Source organism: Setaria viridis, chromosome 9, assembly GCF_005286985.2.
Source record: "Setaria viridis chromosome 9, Setaria_viridis_v4.0, whole genome shotgun sequence".
NCBI lineage: Eukaryota > Viridiplantae > Streptophyta > Magnoliopsida > Poales > Poaceae > Setaria > Setaria viridis.
Window position 1 is genome coordinate 12,528,180 of NC_048271.2, and position 21,313 is coordinate 12,549,492.

Below are 21,313 nucleotides of genomic sequence, written 5' to 3' on the forward strand. Positions count from 1 at the left end.
TACGTGATACAAAAGTATACTCTTTACCTTTTTTTTTCAAATTCGAATCTACGACGGGCCCGCCCTTTTTTCTGTACATCTCTTCAGCCTTTTCTGTACAGATTGCGAAACGCCAACTATTTGTTGCTTTTGACATTGGACGACACAACAACAACATTGCTCTACAAAACAGTACTATGCGTATGATGTGGCGGTACTCTTTCTAGAATCTAGAAACCGGAGTGGAATTTGCATCTGCGCTCCGCCAGGTATCTTTTACGTGCAGGCCCCGTCAGGGGAGCAGTTTTCAACCGGAGATCGTCCGCCGCTGTCAGTACGCATGTCTCTGTCGGCTTGAGGTCAGTGCGGGCGTGTCTTTGTGGCGATTAAGAGTCCACCACATGCAAGAATTTCTCAACTGCTCATGTCTAGAAAAACTTTACCGGTGAAGCCAGGATTTCGAGCCTCATCAGCTGCCACTAGATTTGGCAGTTTATCTCACGAGGAGGGAGAGATAGAGCTCATGTGAAGAGCGTGGGAAGAGGTCGAAGCGCCTCCAAGTCATGGCGCACGGCCCATAACAATTATTCACTCCTACTGACAAAAGTATAAGACCAGTATCTTTTAAGTACGAATTTAATGACATCAACATTGTTCTACAAAAATAGTACTACGCATATGATTGTTTACCAAAGACTTGCCCGAAATGCAGAAATGCCTCCTAGTCCTAGAAGCAAATAACAACCATGCATCGTGTCGCGTTTTTCTCCTGTAGCGTGTCGCCATGTCCATACCACCGCTAGAATTTTTAATGCACCTCCGCAACTACCCGGAGAAGCCAGCGACTGGCCGAACCCGCACAGTGAGCAGAGCACCTACTGGTAGTTTCTATTTTTATTCAGCTTCAAACAAGGAAGTTTCATGGGAAAACTCGCAATAATAATCCACACAAAAATACAAACATTCCACGACAGTGCGCGGCAGCCCCGGACGATAAATTCGCCGCCCGCCTGGCCCCAGCAAAGCAAAGGCCGCAGCGATAACCCCACGGTTGCCTTCGCCTATCCGAGACACCCCTGCCGCCCAAGAACGGCTCGCCGAGGCGCTCCGTGTCTATAGCTGCCGCCGCCTATAGCAGCAGCAGCGGCGGCGGCGGCATAGCCGCGGCTCCGCCATCGTCCATGGCCGGCGGAGGCGGGGACGAGCACGGCGGTGGGTCGGGGGGCCGGCTGGAGAGCATCCTGACGGACGCGTCGTCGCCGTGGACGCGTCGCGCGTGGGCGGCGGGCGGCATCGAGCTGCGGCTGCTGGCGCGGCTCGCGGCGCCGGCGGTGGTCATGTACATGATCAACTACCTCATGTCCATGTCCACGCAGATCTTCTCCGGCCACCTCGGCAACCTCGAGCTCGCCGCCGCCTCGCTGGGGAACACGGGCATCCAGATGTTCGCCTACGGCCTCATGGTGCGCCCCTCTCTCGCCCTTCTCCAGATTCCCATCTCGCGTTCTGATTAGACTTTACCATGGATAGCCATTTTGTTTTTCCGGATTGGCCAGGAAAACAACAGGACATTTCTTTTTCCTGATCGAACCGCTTGCACGTCGTCTGTCACATTAACAAGAGTTAGGGATGTTTGATACCCCTGCTAACCATCTGTCACATCGAATGTTTGATACGGGAGTATTAAACCTAGTCTAATTACAAAACTAATTGCACAGCCTAATTCGCGACGAATCTAGCCTAATTAGTCCGGTAACTATTTGCTAATAATAGATTAATTAGTCTTAATAGATTCGCTTCATCTGTGCAATTAGTTTTATGATTAGCTTATGTTTAGTTTTTCTAATTAGCATTCGAACATCCGATGTACCCCTGCTAAAATCCGATGAGCTCCTGCTAAAGTTTAGCTTTAGCTCTCGTCCAGGAAAAACCCAGAGCTCCAGAACGCCGCCAGATAAGGACAGCGCTAGGTTCCGACTTTTGACCAACATGCACACCCCTGATGATGGCTCTCCAAAATAATTGAAGGAGGAGTATTATTATCGGAGCACGAGTTCCTCTCGCTCTCGTCTTAGTCTAGTATATGACTGTATGTGGACTTGTGGAGTGCTACGAGAACTAGTCGTGTGCGTGGCCGCTGAGAGAACTCTGATTCCTTATCCCAACCTCCGGCGAGCGAGCAGCAGAGCGGCACCACCCGCTCGCTAACCGGCCGGCCGCCGGCCGGTTAGCGAGCGGGTGGTGCCGCGGCCGACGAGACGAGGCGTGTGCGGTTGCTGGGGCAGCCACGTAACAATCCAGCTGAGGGCTGACCAGCAGTATAATATTGCTGACGAGGCCTGTCGCTCTGCTGGACTGCTACTGCTACGGTACAGTACAATGCTTACAAGCATGGGCCGGTCCGCCGGCAGTGTGTCATGGGCTCAGGCTCACGGCCGTGGCTTCTTTTGTTCTAGCTCCATCGTAACGTCCTCCCGAAATTCGTTAACTCCTAGAGGGTCTCTCTCGAATTTTGTTTGCCTGCTGAACGAGGCAGATTTTGAGATCACGAATTGTTGAGGCGAGGCAAAGCGAACGTGCTGCCGAGTCAGACCCGGCGGCGCCGCTCGTGTAACGACGACGAGGAGGAGGAGGAGAAGGAGGAGGACGACGATATATATGCAGGCCGCGGGATAAAACACGGGGGCGGTCACCGTCGTGGACGTTGCCGTCGATGTTTCCAGTGGCTCTCGGTGGCCGGCCCCTCGTAGCGCACCAAACGTTAGGATCTGGAGGTTTCCCTTGACTCTCTCTCCAAGCGGAACAAAAAGGATGATGCAGAAATGATTACACCTGCACATTATATATATGTGCTCACGCGGGCGCGGCCATGTATTTTTTACAAAATAATTTCTATATTCTATGATTCTATAATTACCGGAATTTATATGCCTCTCTGAATTTTTAATTGACTTTTTGTTCAGATATTTATTCCAAATGGTCCTCGTTTTTTCTTAAAAAAAAAACCCTGCATCGAAATCCGCATCGCACAATCAAATAATTAGTCTGTCTGCAAATGGACCTTGTTTAAAATAAGCCTACTGTCTGTTGATGATTTATTTGTAGCTCTAGAAACAATCATGTTGCTGCTTGGTGTGGGGTGTGCCCATGGGCCTGCATCTCTGTCGGCTTGCTTGCTTAGTTGGCTTTTGGGCCTTATAATACTGACAATATTATGGAGTCGGCCCAAGTCTGTTTAAATTCATCCCTTGTGATTCAGGGTCAGGGGCCACCCAAAATCAATAGCCGAATGTTTCTTTTCTAACCACCTGATGGAACGAACAATCATAGATTTCAGTGTTCATGTCATCCCTGCATCATTTGCAATTTGCAGCTGGGCATGGGCAGTGCGGTGGAAACACTCTGCGGCCAGGCCTACGGCGCCCAGAAGTACGAGATGCTGGGCATCTACCTGCAACGCTCCGCCGTGCTCCTGTGCGGCACGGGAATCCCCCTAGCCATCATCTACGCCTTCTCCGAGCCGATCCTGGTGCTCCTGGGACAGTCACCGGAGATCGCCCGCGCCGCGTCCATCTTCGTCTACGGCCTGATCCCGCAGATCTTCGCCTACGCCATCAACTTCCCCATCCAGAAGTTCATGCAGGCGCAGAGCATCGTGCTCCCGAGCGCCTACATCTCCACCGGCACGCTCCTGCTGCACGTGCTGCTGAGCTGGGTCGTCGTCTACAAGGCCGGCCTGGGGCTGCTGGGAGCCTCCCTGGCGCTCAGCATGAGCTGGTGGGTCATCGTCGCCGCGCAGTTCGCGTACATCGTGATGAGCCCCAAGTGCCGGCACACCTGGACTGGGTTCAGCTTCCAGGCGTTCTCGGGCCTGTGGGACTTCCTCAAGCTCTCGGCCGCGTCTGCATTGATGCTCTGCCTCGAGACCTGGTACTTCCAGGTCTTGGTGCTCATTGCTGGGTTGCTCCCGAACCCTGAGCTCGCCTTGGATGCGCTCTCCGTATGGTGAGAAATACTATTCTTCCCATCATTCTACCATATCCCCTGTGATTTACAGCTCCAGCTAGAAATTAAGTCAGCAACTTTTGTGTTGACTTCTTCTTGTCATCTGCAGCATGACTATTTCAGGGTGGGTGTTTATGATTTCAGTAGGATTCAACGCCGCTGCGAGGTTCGCGTCTCAACGAAACTGCAGCTGAAAATTTATGCATGGGTTGAGTATGGGAGTTTCTAACTTACGTTGATCCTGACGTCTGAACCTTTTTCCAGTGTCAGAGTGAGCAATGAGCTTGGTGCCGGCAACCCAAAATCTGCATATTTTTCAGTGTGGGTCGTGACTGCGGTCTCTACACTAATCACCATCATCCTTAGCATTGTGATCCTCTGCCTGCGCAACTACGTCAGCTACTTGTTCACGGAGGGTGAGGTGGTCTCAAACGCCGTGGCAGACCTCTGCCCGCTGCTTGCCATCACGATCATCCTCAATGGAATCCAGCCTGTTCTGTCAGGTTAGATTTTAGATACTTTTTTTGCAATGTTATGAAATTTTAATTTAGTTATCGCATAATCTAAACAAAGAGGCCTCTCGATTTAGATTAAATCGAGAGCCCTCCTATTTTCGAAGGGAAGAATATGTCGGAAAGAAACAAAGACCAAAATAGGGAAAAAACGAAGAAGGTAACAATCAAATTGAAGAAGTAACAAATCGAATCGGAGCTCGAACTCCGGTGACCTTCGTGTTAGGGCCGGGCTTGGGGGTAGGGGTTAGGGTTTCGGGGGTTGGGGATTGGGGTTGGGGAGGGGGAGGTGGTCTGTTCCTGTTGGGTCTAAAGGGATGGTCGGGGGAGGTTGCCGGACCGGCGGTGGTGCCGATGTGTGGGCGGGACGGCAGGACGGCGCCATCGCCGCCCCGCCACGGTGGTGGAGGATGGTGGTTGGGCAGTGCCGGCGGTGGGGGCTCATTGCTTTGGTCGGATTAGGGTGGGAGCGGTCGTCCGAGCGGCGGCAGCGCCGGAGCCGGAAGAGGCGGGGGAGCTCATCCTAAAAGAGTAGAGCGTGGGAGGAACGGGAGGGAGAAGTGGAGGTGGTGGGGGAGAGGGAGGGGAGGGGAGAGCATTTCTCGCTGGCGTCGCCTTCGACACCGGCAATGGGGAAGCTGGTGGCAGGGTGGGGCGGGTAGGATTCGTCGTTGTGGAGTCACGGGCGGAGAAGGAGCGGCGCGAGGAGGAAGATGACGGGATGGGTTTTTTTTCCCGCGGGAGGCTGGGAGCGGGTAAGGAGGGGGGCTCTATGCGGAGTCTTATGTGTAGACCCCTCTCGGTGTATCCACCTCATTTAGTTATTGTGTAGTCGATATTTAGTACTCCCTTCGTTTCAAATTATAAGTCATTTCAACTTTTTTTGAGGCTCAAAGCATCTCAAGTTTGATTAAATTTATACAATAAATACTAACATTCATGATATCAAATAAAAGTACCATTAGTTTCTTCATTAAATATATTTTCATAATATATCTATTCGGTGCTATAAACTTTTATGATCCTCTCTATAATTTTGGTCAAATATAAAATAATTTGACTCTCTAAGAAAGTTGGAATGACTTCTAATTTGGAATGGAGGGAGTAGTAATAAGTATAGCATAAAAACCCTTCTTTACCCATTGTCTAATAAACATGTGGTGGACAAGTGATTACCATCTCTTTCATTCTTAATTTAACTTTGAGTGCCGAATGTGGAGCAGAAACCAACAACATCTTGGTAACCACAGACATATTGATGATATGTTGATCGATAATGGATGGCGATTTGAACATTTCTAACAAGTGAATAATTAACATAGGTGTCGCTGTTGGGTGTGGATGGCAACAATTCGTAGCCTACGTGAACATCGGCTGTTACTACGTAGTTGGTGTTCCCCTTGGCGCCCTTCTCGGGTTTGTCTTCAAGCTTGGTGTAAAGGTAATGTAACCACACACATAACGTTTTTACTTTGTACCATATTATCAACTCTAAAGACGTCACTTGTGTCCTGACAGGGTATTTGGGGTGGTATGATTGGAGGAACTGTCATGCAGACGGCCATTTTGTTGTGGGTCACCTTGAGAACTGATTGGAGCAAAGAGGTAGCCATTACTGAAATTTACAGAAGAAAGATAAAATTTTCATTTCCATTTTGTATCAGGTGTCCATTATCCACAATTACAAATTTAAGCTACCTTCGGTCCCAAGATCTGAACTAATTAACTTTTTGGGTGGCGTAAGCATAAATTTGTTAGTTGGAGAAATTTGGCAGTACCCTTTACTCCCATATGTAGTAGGTACAAGGACTCTTACAGGCCCTTTTATGGAAAATTATGTGGTGGGTACGCTATTTTAGCCAATCTATATGTTGGATTAAAAGGTTTGGATGACCTAGAAGGACCATTAGGTATAAAAAAAAGAGTTATCGTAAAAACTCACCACTTGCAACCCATTAGGTTTACAACACAAACTTTTAGTACCTTCAATATAGGAAAGTGTGGCTACAAGATTCTTTTCTATCATCCAATCACTTATGGTTCCGACATAAAACATTGGATGGTGCAATTTACCAGATTGGGTACATTGTGAATTTGTCGTGAATTTGTGATTGAAGAACCTTAATTTACTCCTTTGCAGTACTGTAGATGAGTTATCAATCTATGCATACATGTTACATATTACCTCCGTCAACATGTACAGTTAACTTTATTGTTGGTACTGTGTTTTCTGCTTGGATAATCTTTTAGGTAGAAGAAGCACAGAAGAGGTTGAACAAATGGGAGGATAAGAAGACGGAGCCCCTTCTTGCGGGGGTCAGCAATGGCAATTAACTGAAACTTCACTATCCATCATCAATCATGCACGATGGACCCTGCAAATCTTTCCCCGGAGTGTTTAGATTTTTTTTTACAGTATCAGTGATATCAAGCGCTGAGAAATGGCATACATTGAGAAGCAGTGTACTCACATGTCACTAATTTAGTGAGGCAGAAAGGAACCGAGGTATCTTGTATGGTTGAGTCAGAGAATTCGAGGCCTACACTGGAGTCGACAATTTAAAATTTCAAAATCGTATATGATCGGATGGACCCTGAAGCAAACTAGGTAGTTGGAAGAGTGCTATAGCTAGACGGAAGCTTTGTAGTTTGGGGTGTTCTAACTCCTGAACATTTTTCCGATGCGAGTCAGCATTTTTCGATTGGGTATGGTGCAACGGATAGGCTAAGAAACAATATCTTGGTGCATTTGTCGAGTTAGGTGATGGCAGTATCGGAACGGTGCAGTAGGTAAAAGAAATGGTGAGATGTGTGTGTGTGCATATGGATGAACATTACAAGTGTCCGCTCAAAAAATGTAGAGAAGCAAGATGGTGTACATAACATAAATAAAATAGTTGTATGTATAATAAGTTTCACGTAGAGTGCACAATAACGCACCCGACCGGCTCTCGCACTGAGGGGTGTTTGGATACTTAAGTGCTAAACTTTACCAATGTCATATCAGATGTTCGGATGCTAATTAGGACTAAACATGAGCTAATTATAAAACTAATTGCAGAACCTCTGTGCTAATTCGCGAGATGAATCTATTAAGCCTAATTAATCCATTATTAGCAGATGGCTACTGTAGCACCACGTTGTCAAATTATGGACTAATTAGGCTTAGGGGGTGTTTGGAAAGGGGTACTAAACTTTAGCACCCCACTTTTTAGGACATTTTAGCACTTGGGCTCCCAAACAGGAGTGCTAAAAGGGGTGTGCTAAAGTTTAGCACCCCATTTTCTTTAGCACACCCAAGGGGTGCTAAAAGGTGCTAATGGGTGCTAAAAGTGGTCCCAATCCTATTTTTTCCCCTGGTGCCCCCCTCTTTCCTCTCCTCTCCTCTCTCTCTCCTCCCCGCCACCTGCCTCTTCCGCCTGCCCCGCTGCCTCCGCCGCCCGCCCCCGCCCCCTCCGCCGGCGTGCCACGCCGCCTCCGCCCGGCCTGCCGCCACCACCTCACGGGCAGCCGCCAGCCCGGGATCCGACCGGCGCCGTCTCGCCCTCTCCGCCACCTGCCTCCTCCGGGCGCCCCTGCTACCTCCGCCGGTCGCGCCTCCTCCGGCTGCCCCCACGGCCTCCGCCAGCCCCGCCGACCACGCCACCAACGGTGGGCCCCGCCGCCTCCGCCGGGCACAGCCGCCGCCTCTGCCAGGCCCCGCCGCCGCCGTCCGGGCCCCGCCTCCATTGGCCCTGCCTCCAACACCCGCCTCCCCCTGGCCCCGCCTCCTTCGCCCGACACACGGATCATGGAGGGGGCGCGAGGGAGGAGCGGGGAGGGAGGCGGCGGCGGGAGGAAAGGGAGGCGGTGGTGGTGGGGAGGGAGGTGACGACGGTGGTGGCAGGAGGGAAGGGAGGCGGTGGTGGCGGGGAGGGAGGCGGCCTCCTCCGCCAACTCTCGAGCCTGCCTCCTCCGCCAGGCCGCCTCCGCCGGCCACGCCGCCTCCTCTGCCGGGCGGCGAGGGCGGTGGAGGCGGCGGATGGGGTGCAAAGGGTGGTGCCAGGTAGGGGAAATTTGGAGCTTGCTTGGATTTCTTGAGTGGATTATAAGAGTAGAGGGGTATAATTGTCTTTTGCAAACTAATGTGCTAAAGTTTAGCACACTATCCAAACAGCCTTAAGTGCTAAACTTTAGCACAGTGCTAAAGTTTGTGCTAAAGTTTAGCACCCTCAAATGTAGTGCTAAAGTTTAGCACTTGCTATCCAAACAGGACCTTAATAGATTCGTTTCACGATTAGACTCCGTCTGTGCAATTAGTTTTGTAATTAGTCTATATTTAATAATTTTAATTAGCATTCAAACATTGACCTGTGCTAAAACTTTAGCAGTAGTTTGGCTAGCTACCGATGCTACCCGCGGCCGCTGGTACACTATAAACAAGCTGTACGCTCTCAGTCTCTCACCAAATCTTTGTCCGGTGGTCAGACGAGTGAGAGAAATACCATGGGTAACGCCGCCGAGGCTGCGGGCGACAGCAAGCCGCTGCAGAGCCCGCTGCTGGCCGCCTGCTCTGCGCCGCCGCCGGCGACCACATCAGGCGGCGGCGGCGGCCACGAGGTGAGCGGGCAGCTGGAGAGCATCCTGAGCGATGGGTCCCTGCCGTGGCCGCGGCGGGTGCTGGCGGCGTCGGCGGTGGAGCTGCGGCTGCTGGCGCGGCTGGCGGCGCCGGCGGTGGTGGTGTACATGATCAACTACCTCATGTCCATGTCGACGCAGATCTTCTCCGGCCACCTCGGCACGCTCGAGCTCGCCGCCGCGTCGCTGGGGAACAACGGCATCCAGATGTTCGCCTACGGGCTCATGGTACACGCCCCCTCTCTCATGTCTCATCTGACGGCGATAGTGCAGCTGCAGCCTTTACGTAATAAAGTACTTGGCGTGTTCGATTAGTGTGGTTCCCTTTGTCCTGAATGATGATGATGACTACCCGCTCCCAAATGAGATGTGTTTTTTTTTTCTTCTGTCTTGCGTGTCTGTCCTATGAATTTTTCCCGGGAAAAATCATCACGTCTTCCACTTTTCCTTCAAGCCATTCTGACCTCATCATCACTTTATCGAAATTGATGTTTATGTCATGTCAATATATATTTTTTACAAATATGTATTTCTTAATTTAATAAGATCATAGGAATAATGAGTATGCAAATTGTATGGCCTACTAGTTAATGCAATAGTAGGATTCACGGCTAACTTACCAGTGTGGTGAGACTGGACTAGAGAATAGTTGTGCGAATGCTACCGCTAGTCCGCTATCGTACGATAGAAAAATGTTCCAAAATTAGTGTAGGAAATAAACTTGATTATATAGGCATCGTACAAGAACGTTAGAATTGCTCGTTATAGAATTTAGATTTTGTGATTTTCTTGTTTTGAGGTCGTTATGCCAGTCTGTACGGATGCAGGATGAACAATACCTAATATGCTGACATGACATTTTCGTGCTGTGTCGATGCAAGCACCTTACTATTACTGTACTAATTGGTGTACTAATTGGAGGCTCCTTTTGAAGCTTTCAGATGAAGCTACCTAGGATTCCTAGGTGGACACTCTAGAAAAAAAGAGAAATCCTAGAAATTCTCACAAAAAAGCAAAACATCCGACCATCAATCGATAGATTCAAATTATCATAGCCATTGGATCTATTATATTTTCTAAAAAATTACCCACTTATACCATTATGAAAATAGCCTAAAGTAACCCCCTAAATTTATATATAAATTACCCACTTCTGCCATTATATAAAATAAACTAAAGTAACCCCCTAATATTCATAAAAATTACCCACTTATACCATTGTAAACAATATTTAAAATAACCCCCTAATTTGCAACTGAATTGCCTACCACTATTACTTAAAGCCCCTTAAATTTGCATCTATATTACCCACACATGCCATTATTAAAAATAACATAAGGTACCTCTACGTTTGAATCAAATAACCTTAATTAAAAATATACAACAATATATGATTCTAAATCGTCTATATCTTGCACTAATGGTATACGATATAATAATTAAGGTCTATACGTATGATGTGTGTCACCATTTATATCCTAATTAAAAATATACAACAATATATGATTCTAAATCGTCTATATCTTGCACTAATGGTATATGATATAATAATTAAGGTCTATACGTATGATGTGTGTCACCATTTATAAGGATATAACGTGATAAGAATATAGATTTCTATGTTAAAATTGTATCTCAAACTTAAGGTTCGTTAAACAAATTCAAGGACATATCTGCGATGCAAAGTGAAAACTTAAAGATTATAAATGTGGATGAAAATATTATAGAGTAATTACTAACTAAAATCTATCACAATTGGATGACGATATTAAGTATATATCTACATAAGCATTGTGTGTTCGAATATTTAACAAACGAGAGCTAGCTTATGGTAATAGTTTTTTTAGCAATGTAGTCGCATTTTTTTTCCATTGGAGGCTCCGCATTAGTACCATGAGACAAGCCAAAAAAAAGAGACAAATTCTCATAAAAATTAAAAACGTCAAACACCAATCCTGTAAACTCTAATAATCATAGCCATTGATCTATTATATTTTCTAAAAAGTTACCCACCACTATTATTGGGAAAATATTCAAAAATGGGCTCTAAACCTATATTTCAATTACCGAGCTTAGTTATTATAAAAAATAATCTAAAGTAACATTCATCCAATTTAGTAATACACATCATTATAAAGCATAACTTAAAATATCATTCTAAAATTTTATCTATGTTATCCACGTATATCGTTATTAAAAATAACCTAAAGTAAACACCTAAATCTTAATCTAATTATCTTCACGTGCATCATACAAAAATATCAAAAAAGTAAATTAATATATAATTTTAAATTACCTATTTATGTCATTGTTAATAGAAAAATATTAAGTTAAAGTATATAGACATGATGAGTACTACCATTTAGACCATTTATACATGCATGTGAGGAATCAATGAAAAATATTGATTTGTATGCTAAACATAATGTATGGAGGATTGGAGGTGTGATACAAAATGGAAAAAATATGAATATGGATGAAAAGTGCATTGAGTAATTATTAATTAAAAGTCAATCACAATTGGACAAAGATAGGTACATATCTATATAAGTATTATGTTGAAGTACTGAAAAATAAGAGAGTAGTAGGTAAACAATTTTAATTATTAGCTAGGAGTTTAATTTCTAGATAATTTTTAAATACAATAGCTTCTAAAAATATTAGCCCGTGCTCCCGCACGGGTTGATGGACTGGTATTCTAAAATACGTATCGTGCCATGCCGCACATCATGCTAAGGGCACGACGTGTTCGTATTGTGCTAGCACAGTTCAAAATTTATCACACCGTGTTGTGTTTTGGTAGACTATTTTAAACATCTGAAGCTCAACTGCGTTAATAGGGCTTACGGTGGAATTGTGCAATGCAGCTTGGCATGGGTAGCGCAGTGGAGACGCTGTGTGGCCAGGCGTACGGCGCGCTCAAGCACGACATGCTGGGCATCTACCTGCAGCGCGCCACCATCCTGCTCATGGCCACCGGGGTCCCGCTCGCCGTCATCTACGCCTTCTCCCGCCCGATCCTCATCCTCCTCGGCGAGTCACCGGAGATCGCCGGCGCCGCCGCCGTCTTCGTCTACGGCCTCATCCCTCAGATCTTCGCGTACGCCGCCATCTTCCCCATCCAGAAGTTCCTGCAGGCGCAGAGCATCGTGGTGCCCAGCGCCTACATCTCCGCCGCGACGCTCGTGGTCCACGTCGTCCTCAGCTACCTCGTCATCTTCCAGCTCGGGCTGGGGCTCCTCGGGGCCTCGCTCATGCTCAGCATCAGCAACTGGGTCATCGCCGTCGGGCAGTTCGTTTACATCGTCACTAGCCGGCGCTGCCGGCTGACGTGGACCGGCTTCTCCTGGCAGGCATTCTCCGGCCTGCCGGAGTTCTTCAAGCTCTGCTTTGCCTCTGCCGTCATGCTCTGCCTCGAGACGTGGTACTACCAGATCCTCGTGCTCATCGCCGGCCTGCTCAAGGATCCCGACCTTGCATTGGCCTCATTATCTGTCTGGTAATATTCCCACGTCCAGGAACATTAGCAGTTAACAATTCAGTATGTTGTTAACTTGATATATATGTGATGACTGAATCGTGTTTACGCATTGCAGCATGACAATTTCAGGGTGGGTGCTCATGATCTCAGTTGGATTCAATGCAGCAGCAAGGTAAACAAAAGGCATTTTCTTTGCATTATTGTTAGGATTCTTCTGCGTTACAGCTAGCTGAGCTTGCAGTCAGACTAACCTCATGCAAACTGTTCGTGTGTGTGTGCTCTTTCAGTGTAAGAGTGAGCAACGAGCTTGGCGCCGGCAACCCCAAGTCGGCGGCGTTCTCCGTCTTGGTGGTGACGGTGCTATCGTTCATCCTGTCGGTGATCATCTCGATCGTCATCCTAATCTGCCGGGATTACATCAGCTACATCTTCACCGAGGGCGAGGACGTGTCACGGGCAGTGTCCCAACTGACGCCACTGCTGGCTTTCACTCTCATCCTTAACGGCATCCAGCCCGTCCTGTCGGGTATGCAATAGCCAACACATTGCGCATTGTTACTGCTGTTACTCTGACTGGCATCTTAGATGCGAATCATTTGAGCAGGGGTAGCTGTTGGGTGTGGATGGCAAGCCTTCGTCGCCTATGTCAATGTCGGCTGCTACTACATCGTGGGCATCCCCCTTGGATGCCTCCTCGGGTTCTACTTTGACCTTGGAGCGGCGGTATAGAACCTCTGCACATGATTTTATAAATTCATTTTGTGGTCTACTTATTATGTGTTTGATTGATACTTTTGATATAAATTACGCAGGGTATTTGGTGTGGTATGATTGGGGGAACCCTGATGCAGACACTGATCCTGGTATGGGTTACATTCAGGACCAACTGGAACAAAGAGGTATATTGCAATTATGGTTTTACAATCAGAATACCATTTTCACGTTGTGTAGACATTGAAAGTTTTCAATTGTTTAACCCTGCCTTCATAAAATTAGCACAAAACCAGTAAGAAAAATATTAAAAAAAGACTAGAAAAAACTATATTTCTGTGAGGGCACGTATAGATGAAAAAAACTATAACCCTGCCTTCATAAAGAAGTTTCACTCACAGTTTGTAATTATTTTACATAAATGAAATTTTTTTAATCGTATCATACGGTGCATCCCTTTTAAGGCTGTGAGGGCACATATAGATGAATTTACACATAATCACTCGATTAATTTCAGGTGGAAGAAGCCTTGAAAAGATTGAATAAGTGGGAAGATAAGTCCCCTATATTGTGAACCACAAAACGAAATAAGTCTTGTGTTTCTCAGAGAAGGTTGTAATGAGATATGGTCCTTTTGTTGTATGACCAAGAATCATACGAGGATATGGATTATCAGACCATGTTTCATATTTATATTTCCAAGTATGCTACATAAGCAAGAGTGTATTTAATTCATTGATGACATAGATCATACAGTGCATTATTTCATCCTTTGTTGTTTTCAAGATTACATGCAAGACACAAACATCTTAAAAATAGTGTACATAAGGTTTCATCCCATGAAACTAGCTAGTTTCTTCTCTCACCTTATAAATAGCGTGCCATGTCACCACAATTATCTACATGGCAGCTCATTTATTGTCCATAAAACTTGAGAATGGCCTTATGTCTTGTCTAAATATAGGTGTCTTGTTAAAATATATTACGTGGCTCCTATGTAGGTTGTGTAAGTTAGATAAGCATGTTAACTATAAAGCCCATTAGATCTAAAATCAGAAGTTTAATTCAACATTACAACAAAAATAGATTCAACTTTTTATATAATTAGATCAACATTAAAAAATAATAGATTCAATCTTACTATTACTAATTGGAGGCTCTTTTTGAAGCCTCCAGGTGAAGCCACCTAGGATTCCTAGGTGGACATTCTAGAAGAAGAGAGAAATCCTAGAAATTCTCACAAAAAAGCAAAACATCCGACCATCAATCGATAGATTCAAATCATCATAGCCATTGGATCTATTATGTTTTCTAAAAATTACCCACCTATGCCATTATAAAACTAGCCTAAAGTAACCCCCTAAATCTTTATATAAATTACTCTGCCATTATATAAAATAAACTAAAGTAACCCTCTAATCTTCATCCAAATTACCACTTATGCCATTATAAATAATATTTAAAATAACCTCCTAATTTGCAACTGAATTGCCTACCACTATTACTTAAAAAACTTAAAGTAACCCCTTAAATTTGCATCTATATTGCCCACACATGCCATTATTAAAAATAACATAAGGTAACCCGAATCAAATAATCTTAATTAAAAATATACAGCAATATATGATTCTAAATCGTCTATATCTTTCACTATTGGTATATGATATAATAATTAAGGTCTATACGCACAATGTGTCTCACCATTTAAGGATATAAAGTGATGAGAATATTGATTTCTATACTAAAATTGTATCTCAAACTTAGGGTTCATTAAACAAATTCAAGCGCATACCTGCGATGCAAAGTGAAAAGTTAAAGATTATAAATGTGGATGAAAATATTATAGAGTAATTATTAACTAAAATCAAACACAATTGGATGAAGTTATTAAGTATATATCTACACAAATATTGTGTTCAAATATTTAACAACGAGAGGTAGCTTATGGTAATAGTTTTGTAGTAATGTAGTCTCATTTTTTCTATTGGAGACTCCGCATTAGTTCCCACGAGACAAGCTAGAAAAAAGAGATAAATTCTCATAAAAATTAAAAACATCAAACACCAATCTTGTAAACTCTAATAATCATAGCCATTGATCTATTATATTTTCTAAAAAGTTACCCACCACTGTCATGGTGAAAATATTCAAAAATGAGCTCCAAACCTATATCTAATTTACCGAGCTTAGCTATTATAAAAAATAATCTAAAGTAACCTCGTAATCTTCATCTAATTTACTAATACACATCATTATAAAGCAAAACTTAAAGTGTCATTCTAAAATTTTATCTATGTTATCCACGTGTGTCATTATTAAAAATAACCTAAAGTAAACACCTAAATATTAATCTAATTATCTTCATGTGCATCATACATAAATGTCAAAAAGTAAACTAATATATGATTCTAAATTACCTATTTATGTTATTGTTAATATAAAAATACTAAGTTAAAGTATATACACATGATGAGTGCCACCATTTATACATGTATGTGAGGAATTGATGAAAAATCAAAGTGCCACCATTTAGACCATTTATACATGTACGTGAGGAATCGATGAAAAATATTGATTTATATGTTAAACATAATGTATGGAGGATTGGAGGTGTGATACAAGATGGAAAAGTAAGAATATGGATGAAAACGTGCATAGGATAATTATTAATTAAAAATCAATCACAATTGGACAAAGATAGGTATCTATATAAGTATTATGTTGAAGTATTGAAAAATAAGAGAGTAGTAGGTAAACAAATTTGATTATTAGCTAGGAATTTAATTTCTGAATAATTTTCAAATACAATAGTTTTTAAAAATATTAGCCCGTGCGGGAGCACGGGTTGATGGACTAGTATTTTCTAAAACATATATCAACATTTTGAAAAAAAAACCACATTCAACATTTTTTGCAATCTATTTATCATCAAAAATTAGATTCAACATTTTTTAAATCTAATTCAACATTTCAAAAAAAAAAACCAATAGCTTCTTCTTCAAGGACACTAGGACATTAGCACCGGTGGCAGTAGCAGCCAGCAGCGATGCACACGCGGGGGAGGGTGAGAGACTGGCGGCACGCTCGTGGTTGAGGAGGAGAGGCCGGCGTAGCGCGGCAGGGGAGGTGGCGGGGCCGGCGGCGGTGTGTGGAGGGAGGTGGTGGGGCCGTGGAGGAGCACGGCGCGTCGGCGAAGGAGGCGCGCGATTTGGCTGGTGGATTAGCGATCGACGCCGCTGCCACCACCCATCAATATCTACTGGGTCTATGTCCAACCTCAACCAGTTACGCCGCCGGCAGCCAAAATTAAAGCTGCTTTTGGCAATCCTTTTCTCTCTTGACGTTCAATAGCGAGCCATCCAGCGAGCAATAATCTGGTCAAAAAGCGAAATCAACAGGGAAAATTTCAAAGGGGCTCATCATTTGACTTAACTATTACCCATAAACATGCTGTCAACACGAACTTAGCATAGCTCAGCTAGTAAAGTTTTCTTGTGGTGGAACCTACTAGCAGCGTTCGAGTCCTTAACTCGGCACTAATCGGCACTACTAGCAGCGTTCGAGTCCTTAACTCGGCACTAATCGGCACTGATGCTCATATTTTCCACTCAATGATTGATGATGCAGCAGCAAGTGTGCATTGAAATGAATAATCGGAGACGTGGATGATGACATCCGCTTTCGTTCCTTCCATATACTTATGCACTAAGTAAAATATCTAAATTAAGTACTTTTAGTTCTGGGATAATATAATGAGGTTACTTTTTCTACTACTACCTTTCAACTTTTTAATCTTCTCATGATGATTCAGCTACTACCTGATCCACTTTTACGATACCACCCCTACCCACAAAGTTTTGTCCTACCACTAGTGGTTAATAAAAACTTTTATGTCTTCATATATCTTTTTTACAAAATACAGTACGATGCTCACATACTTACACTTATAAATACATGCATGCAACCCTACCTCTATAAGTACCTTCGAGAGATTGAGCCGATCGTACAGTAGAAAGGAAAACAGATAGATAGATGGCGTTTTCATTTTTTTTACTTCTTTGTTGCCGGTTTTTAGCGGCATGAATTGAAGGCTAACCACACTTGACAGCTGGCTGGCTTCTCGTTCCGGAGGAGGGGACAGGGGAACGTGTGGTCGCCGTCTTGTCTGCAAAGGATCGCAGCATTCGCGTCAGCACATTAAGAACTAAACTCATCGTCCTGCTGAACCAGATGCGAAGTGCGATCCTCACCATTTAGAGCCTGTTTGACTCTCAGAGTTAAACTTTAGCTCCTGTCACATCGGATGTTTGATATTAATTAAAAGTATTAAATATAGACTAATTACAAAACTAATTGCACAGATGGAGGCTAATTTACGAGATGAATCTATTAAGCCTAATTAGTCCGTGATTTGACAATGTGGTGCTACAGTAACCATTTGCTAATGATGGATTAATTAGGCTTAATAGATTCGTCTCGCGAATTAGCTTAGGATTTCTGCAATTAGTTTTATAATTAGCTCATATTTAGTCCTCCTAATTAGCATCCGAATATTGATGTGACAAGGACTAAACTTTAGCCTCTAGAACCCAAGCAGCTCCGTAGCTATAGCTAACTGGACACTAGTGGCCTCTCCACATCTCAATGCAAGCCGGGTTGGTTTCTACAGTGTCAGCCACCATGTTATTCTGGCTTATTTTGTTTTGCTCTGCTAAAGAAATATTCATCTCTCGCCATTTCCCTCGATTTTCTCATTTACATGATAGTCATAGTACATCAAGGACACGGTCTATATACATACGTGCCGGTATATATGCCACACTGGAGGCAGTAAGACGTTGACATCAATACAATATTGTATTCAAAGGAACATATTTGAAATTTTGACTTTACGGTATTTCTTCCAATATTACTCTTGTATATACAAACTCATAGCAAAAAGGTCAACTTGTAAATCGGTACTCCCTCCGTTTCAAATTATAGGTCGTTTTAATTTTTCTAGATACATAGATATTATTATGCATCTAGACATAGGGTATATCTAAGTGCATAACAAAGTCTATAAATCTAATAAAGTTAAAATGACCTCTAATTTGGGACGGAGGAAGTAGCTAGCAATTTCAAGTCCAACCGATGCCTATGAAAAACGTTCCAAATCTTGTCGCCACAATAGCAACAGCTACAGAGGTGGTGGATACACCTAGCTATGACCACACCTCTTAGTAAATACTGTACACACGCGCACATGGTGCAAATGGTTTCGAATGCCTCTGATTTTTCCCTCCTAGACAATTGAGCACTACGGCAAGCCTAAAATCCATATATATATATATATAAAACAAAGAATAATGACCCGTTCATCACAATTCACGTGGCGCGTTTCTCCGTAGAGGTTCTGCTTTTCTGCAGGTCTGTCAAGAACTCATCAAACGCCACGTCAGACGACGCCCCTGTCTTGAGAGCATCTACGGCCATCTCCTTGGCCACCATGACCCTCTGCCGAAGCTCCTCCCCTTCGTCAGATGCCATCACGAGTCTCACCTTTGTTTCAACCTCCTCTGCCTTCACTAGCTCCTCCTCGTACCCCTCCATCACCACACCCACCTTCATCTCCTCCACCATGAGCACCTTGTTCATCCGCTGCTCCGCATATAGCGGCCAGCAGATCATCGGCACGCCAGATGCGATGCCCTCTAGCGCTGAGTTCCACCCACAATGCATCGCGAACCCTTCGATGGATGGGTGCCGCAGCACCTCGCTCTGCGGCGCCCAATTCTTCACCACAAAGCCCCTCTCCCTAGTCCGCTCCAAGAAACCCTCGGGAAGCAACGATCCCAAGTCTGGCTCGGCGGAGTTACTTTGGTGCTCAGGTGGGTTCCGCACGACCCACAGGAACCTCTGCCCGGAGTTCTCTAGCCCACGCGCCATCTCCCTCAACTAAGCTTTGGAGAACCTTCCCAAGCTACCGAAGCTGAGGAAAACTGTTAGGAATAAACCACGCTATTGGTGTGTCCATGCGTGCGGGTCAAGTCTGTGCGCGGGTGCCGGCGTGGTGGTGCAGCACGAGCGCACGTGCATGCAAGTTTGTTGCGTGGCCGGTGTTGGATAGATTGAGTTTGTTAGTCTGTTAGTCAGTCAGTTAGCGAGCAGGAAGGTCGAGGAGGTGCATGCGGGAAGGCCGGACGTGGAGGTTAGCTCTTGATAAATCCGTAGCCTATATGTAGCCATGAGTTCCTCTGTATTGTTTTGCCAAGTCCAGTGGCCGGTTCACGGCCGCGGCGTTCGTCGCCATTATTGCTCTGAGTTCATGCTCGAGTTGAGTTACTGAGAGCGAGAGAGATAGAGAGTTCCTGAGCGAAGCCAAAAAAAACGACGCTCCGGTCCGGTTGGGTGTCCAGCCACTCGAGGCACGCGTGCCTCTCGCTGATTCCTCCCGTGTTCCCAGGAAGGACCAACGACCCGATGCAGTGGACTGACGGAGTTGAACGCCTGGGCGTGCAGAGGCCACACCTGAGCGCTTCAAGAGCCCGCGACTCCAACCGGTCGAAGCTGTTCACGAGAATGCCCCTCGCTTCGAGCATGCGCGTGCACTGGGCAAGCCGTGCCTTGGCAATGTCGCTGTCCCGGTCCTGCAGCGTGGCCGCCATGTCGAGCGCGCGGATCGGCGGCACGCCGGGGAAGTGGAGTACGGTCTCGGGCATGTCCTTAATTGGGGACGGGGCGGCGGGGTAGTATTCCGGTAGGCGGAGCATGATGGCAAGGTAGCCGAGCGCGGAGGCGAAGAAAAAGTAGGATGGGATGCCGAGCTCGGCGGCGACGTCGAGCGCGTCCGCGCAGAACATGTCCAGCACGAGTGCTTCGACGTCGGGGAGCGCGCCCATCAGGAACTCCCGGAGCGCCGGGTTGGCAACACGCATCACGTCCATGATGCGCATGACGGCGTGAGGGTAGTCCTCCCTGCCGCAGAACGGAACGGGGAGGAGGTGGAACGCGATGTCCGGGTTTGCGGCGGCGAGGCGCGCTATCGCGTCGGCCGACACGGAGTCCTTGTCGGGCGAGTCGACGACGGTGATGACGACGGCCAGGCCACGGCGGAGGAAGAGCTTGGCCAGCTCCACCATGGGGTTCAGATGGCCGACGCCCAGTGAGGGGTAGAGGATCACGCTCTTCTGCGCCGCCATGATGGCCATGAGTCGGCTCTCATTTTTGACGTGGGAATGGGACACGAGATGGAGATACGGGGCCGCCGTTCTATCGGTAATGCTACAGCTTGGCCGTCCGGTGGATCGTGAAAATATCGGACGCGGGTCCACACGGAAAAAACATATTACGCTTCTTCACCACACCTTGCCTCCACGCATTAGTTCTTATCCTTTCACTTTTCCCTCCTCTGGTTCCTTCCATGAGAAACTACTCCCCTTCTCATCCAGGCATCCAGCCCACACACACTAGATGCTAGTGAGATTGCAGGGTCATCCGCCCCCACACCCCCAAAGGCCAAAGCAGTGCGCCCACCGAGCTCCCGCTGGGTGCCGCCGCTGCCGACCTGGGTCACGAGCTATTCCATTTGCGTCGTTTGATGACATGGTCGCAGGATGCTGAGTTGCTTGCTGCCATGCCAGTGGCCGAGCCATGCGCTTGCTCCTACTCATGTGCCTACCGGGAGGAGGTCCATGGTAGGGGAAAATGGATGTATGCACCATGACTCCATGAGAGCATTCTATTGTGCTCTGGAGGAAGAAAACTCCACGTTTAGAGGCATCAGTAAGCCATGATGCACCGAAACTTTATGATGTTGCAGTTGGTATTTTTGAGATGTTGGGATTAGTGTTTGCTGATGTTGCACTAGATGGTCTTTGATGTTGCAATATTCGTTTTGAGATGTCCAGTTTCATGTTCAGTTTTTCGATGCATTGGATGGTTTGAGATGTTGGGATTAGTGTTTCCCAACATTGCATAAATTAATTTGAAATGCTACATACTTTTCCTTGATATTGCAGCAAGTGAT

The 21,313-nt window shown here is 45.7% G+C and overlaps 2 protein-coding genes and 1 pseudogene across 2 annotated transcripts; 2 read left to right on the forward strand and 1 right to left on the reverse strand.

Moving 5' to 3' along the window:
• The first annotated feature begins 1,001 nt into the window (after positions 1–1,001).
• LOC117839585 (protein DETOXIFICATION 40) lies at positions 1,002–7,074 on the forward strand. Its single transcript, XM_034719959.2, has 7 exons — positions 1,002–1,442; positions 3,353–3,984; positions 4,094–4,150; positions 4,249–4,487; positions 5,819–5,937; positions 6,015–6,101; positions 6,747–7,074. Exons 1-7 carry the CDS (start codon positions 1,161–1,163, stop codon positions 6,828–6,830), a joined length of 1,500 nt encoding a protein of 499 aa, XP_034575850.1. The 5' UTR covers positions 1,002–1,160; the 3' UTR covers positions 6,831–7,074.
• A 1,854-nt stretch (positions 7,075–8,928) lies between these two features.
• On the forward strand, positions 8,929–14,073 carry LOC117835938 (protein DETOXIFICATION 40). Its single transcript, XM_034715270.2, has 7 exons — positions 8,929–9,341; positions 11,981–12,612; positions 12,710–12,766; positions 12,882–13,120; positions 13,199–13,317; positions 13,407–13,493; positions 13,823–14,073. The coding sequence occupies exons 1-7, from the start codon at positions 8,982–8,984 to the stop codon at positions 13,877–13,879; spliced, it is 1,551 nt and encodes a 516-aa protein (XP_034571161.1). The 5' UTR covers positions 8,929–8,981; the 3' UTR covers positions 13,880–14,073.
• Positions 14,074–18,177: 4,104 nt separating this feature from the next.
• Positions 18,178–20,680, reverse strand: LOC117835939 (anthocyanidin 5,3-O-glucosyltransferase-like; annotated as a pseudogene).
• Between the last annotated feature and the right edge of the window lie 633 nt (positions 20,681–21,313).

Bases quoted from the DNA above. Each gene is read 5' to 3' on its own strand.
- LOC117835938 (XM_034715270.2), top strand. From the start codon at position 8,982: ATGGGTAACGCCGCCGAGGCTGCGGGCGACAGCAAGCCGCTGCAGAGC. The intron at 13,121-13,198 runs GTATGCAATAGC...TCATTTGAGCAG, and splicing joins CATCCAGCCCGTCCTGTCGG to GGGTAGCTGTTGGGTGTGGA. The intron at 13,318-13,406 runs GTATAGAACCTC...TAAATTACGCAG, and splicing joins ACTTTGACCTTGGAGCGGCG to GGTATTTGGTGTGGTATGAT.
- LOC117839585 (XM_034719959.2), top strand. From the start codon at position 1,161: ATGGCCGGCGGAGGCGGGGACGAGCACGGCGGTGGGTCGGGGGGCCGG. The intron at 3,985-4,093 runs GTGAGAAATACT...TGTCATCTGCAG, and splicing joins TTGGATGCGCTCTCCGTATG to CATGACTATTTCAGGGTGGG. The intron at 5,938-6,014 runs GTAATGTAACCA...GTGTCCTGACAG, and splicing joins TCTTCAAGCTTGGTGTAAAG to GGTATTTGGGGTGGTATGAT.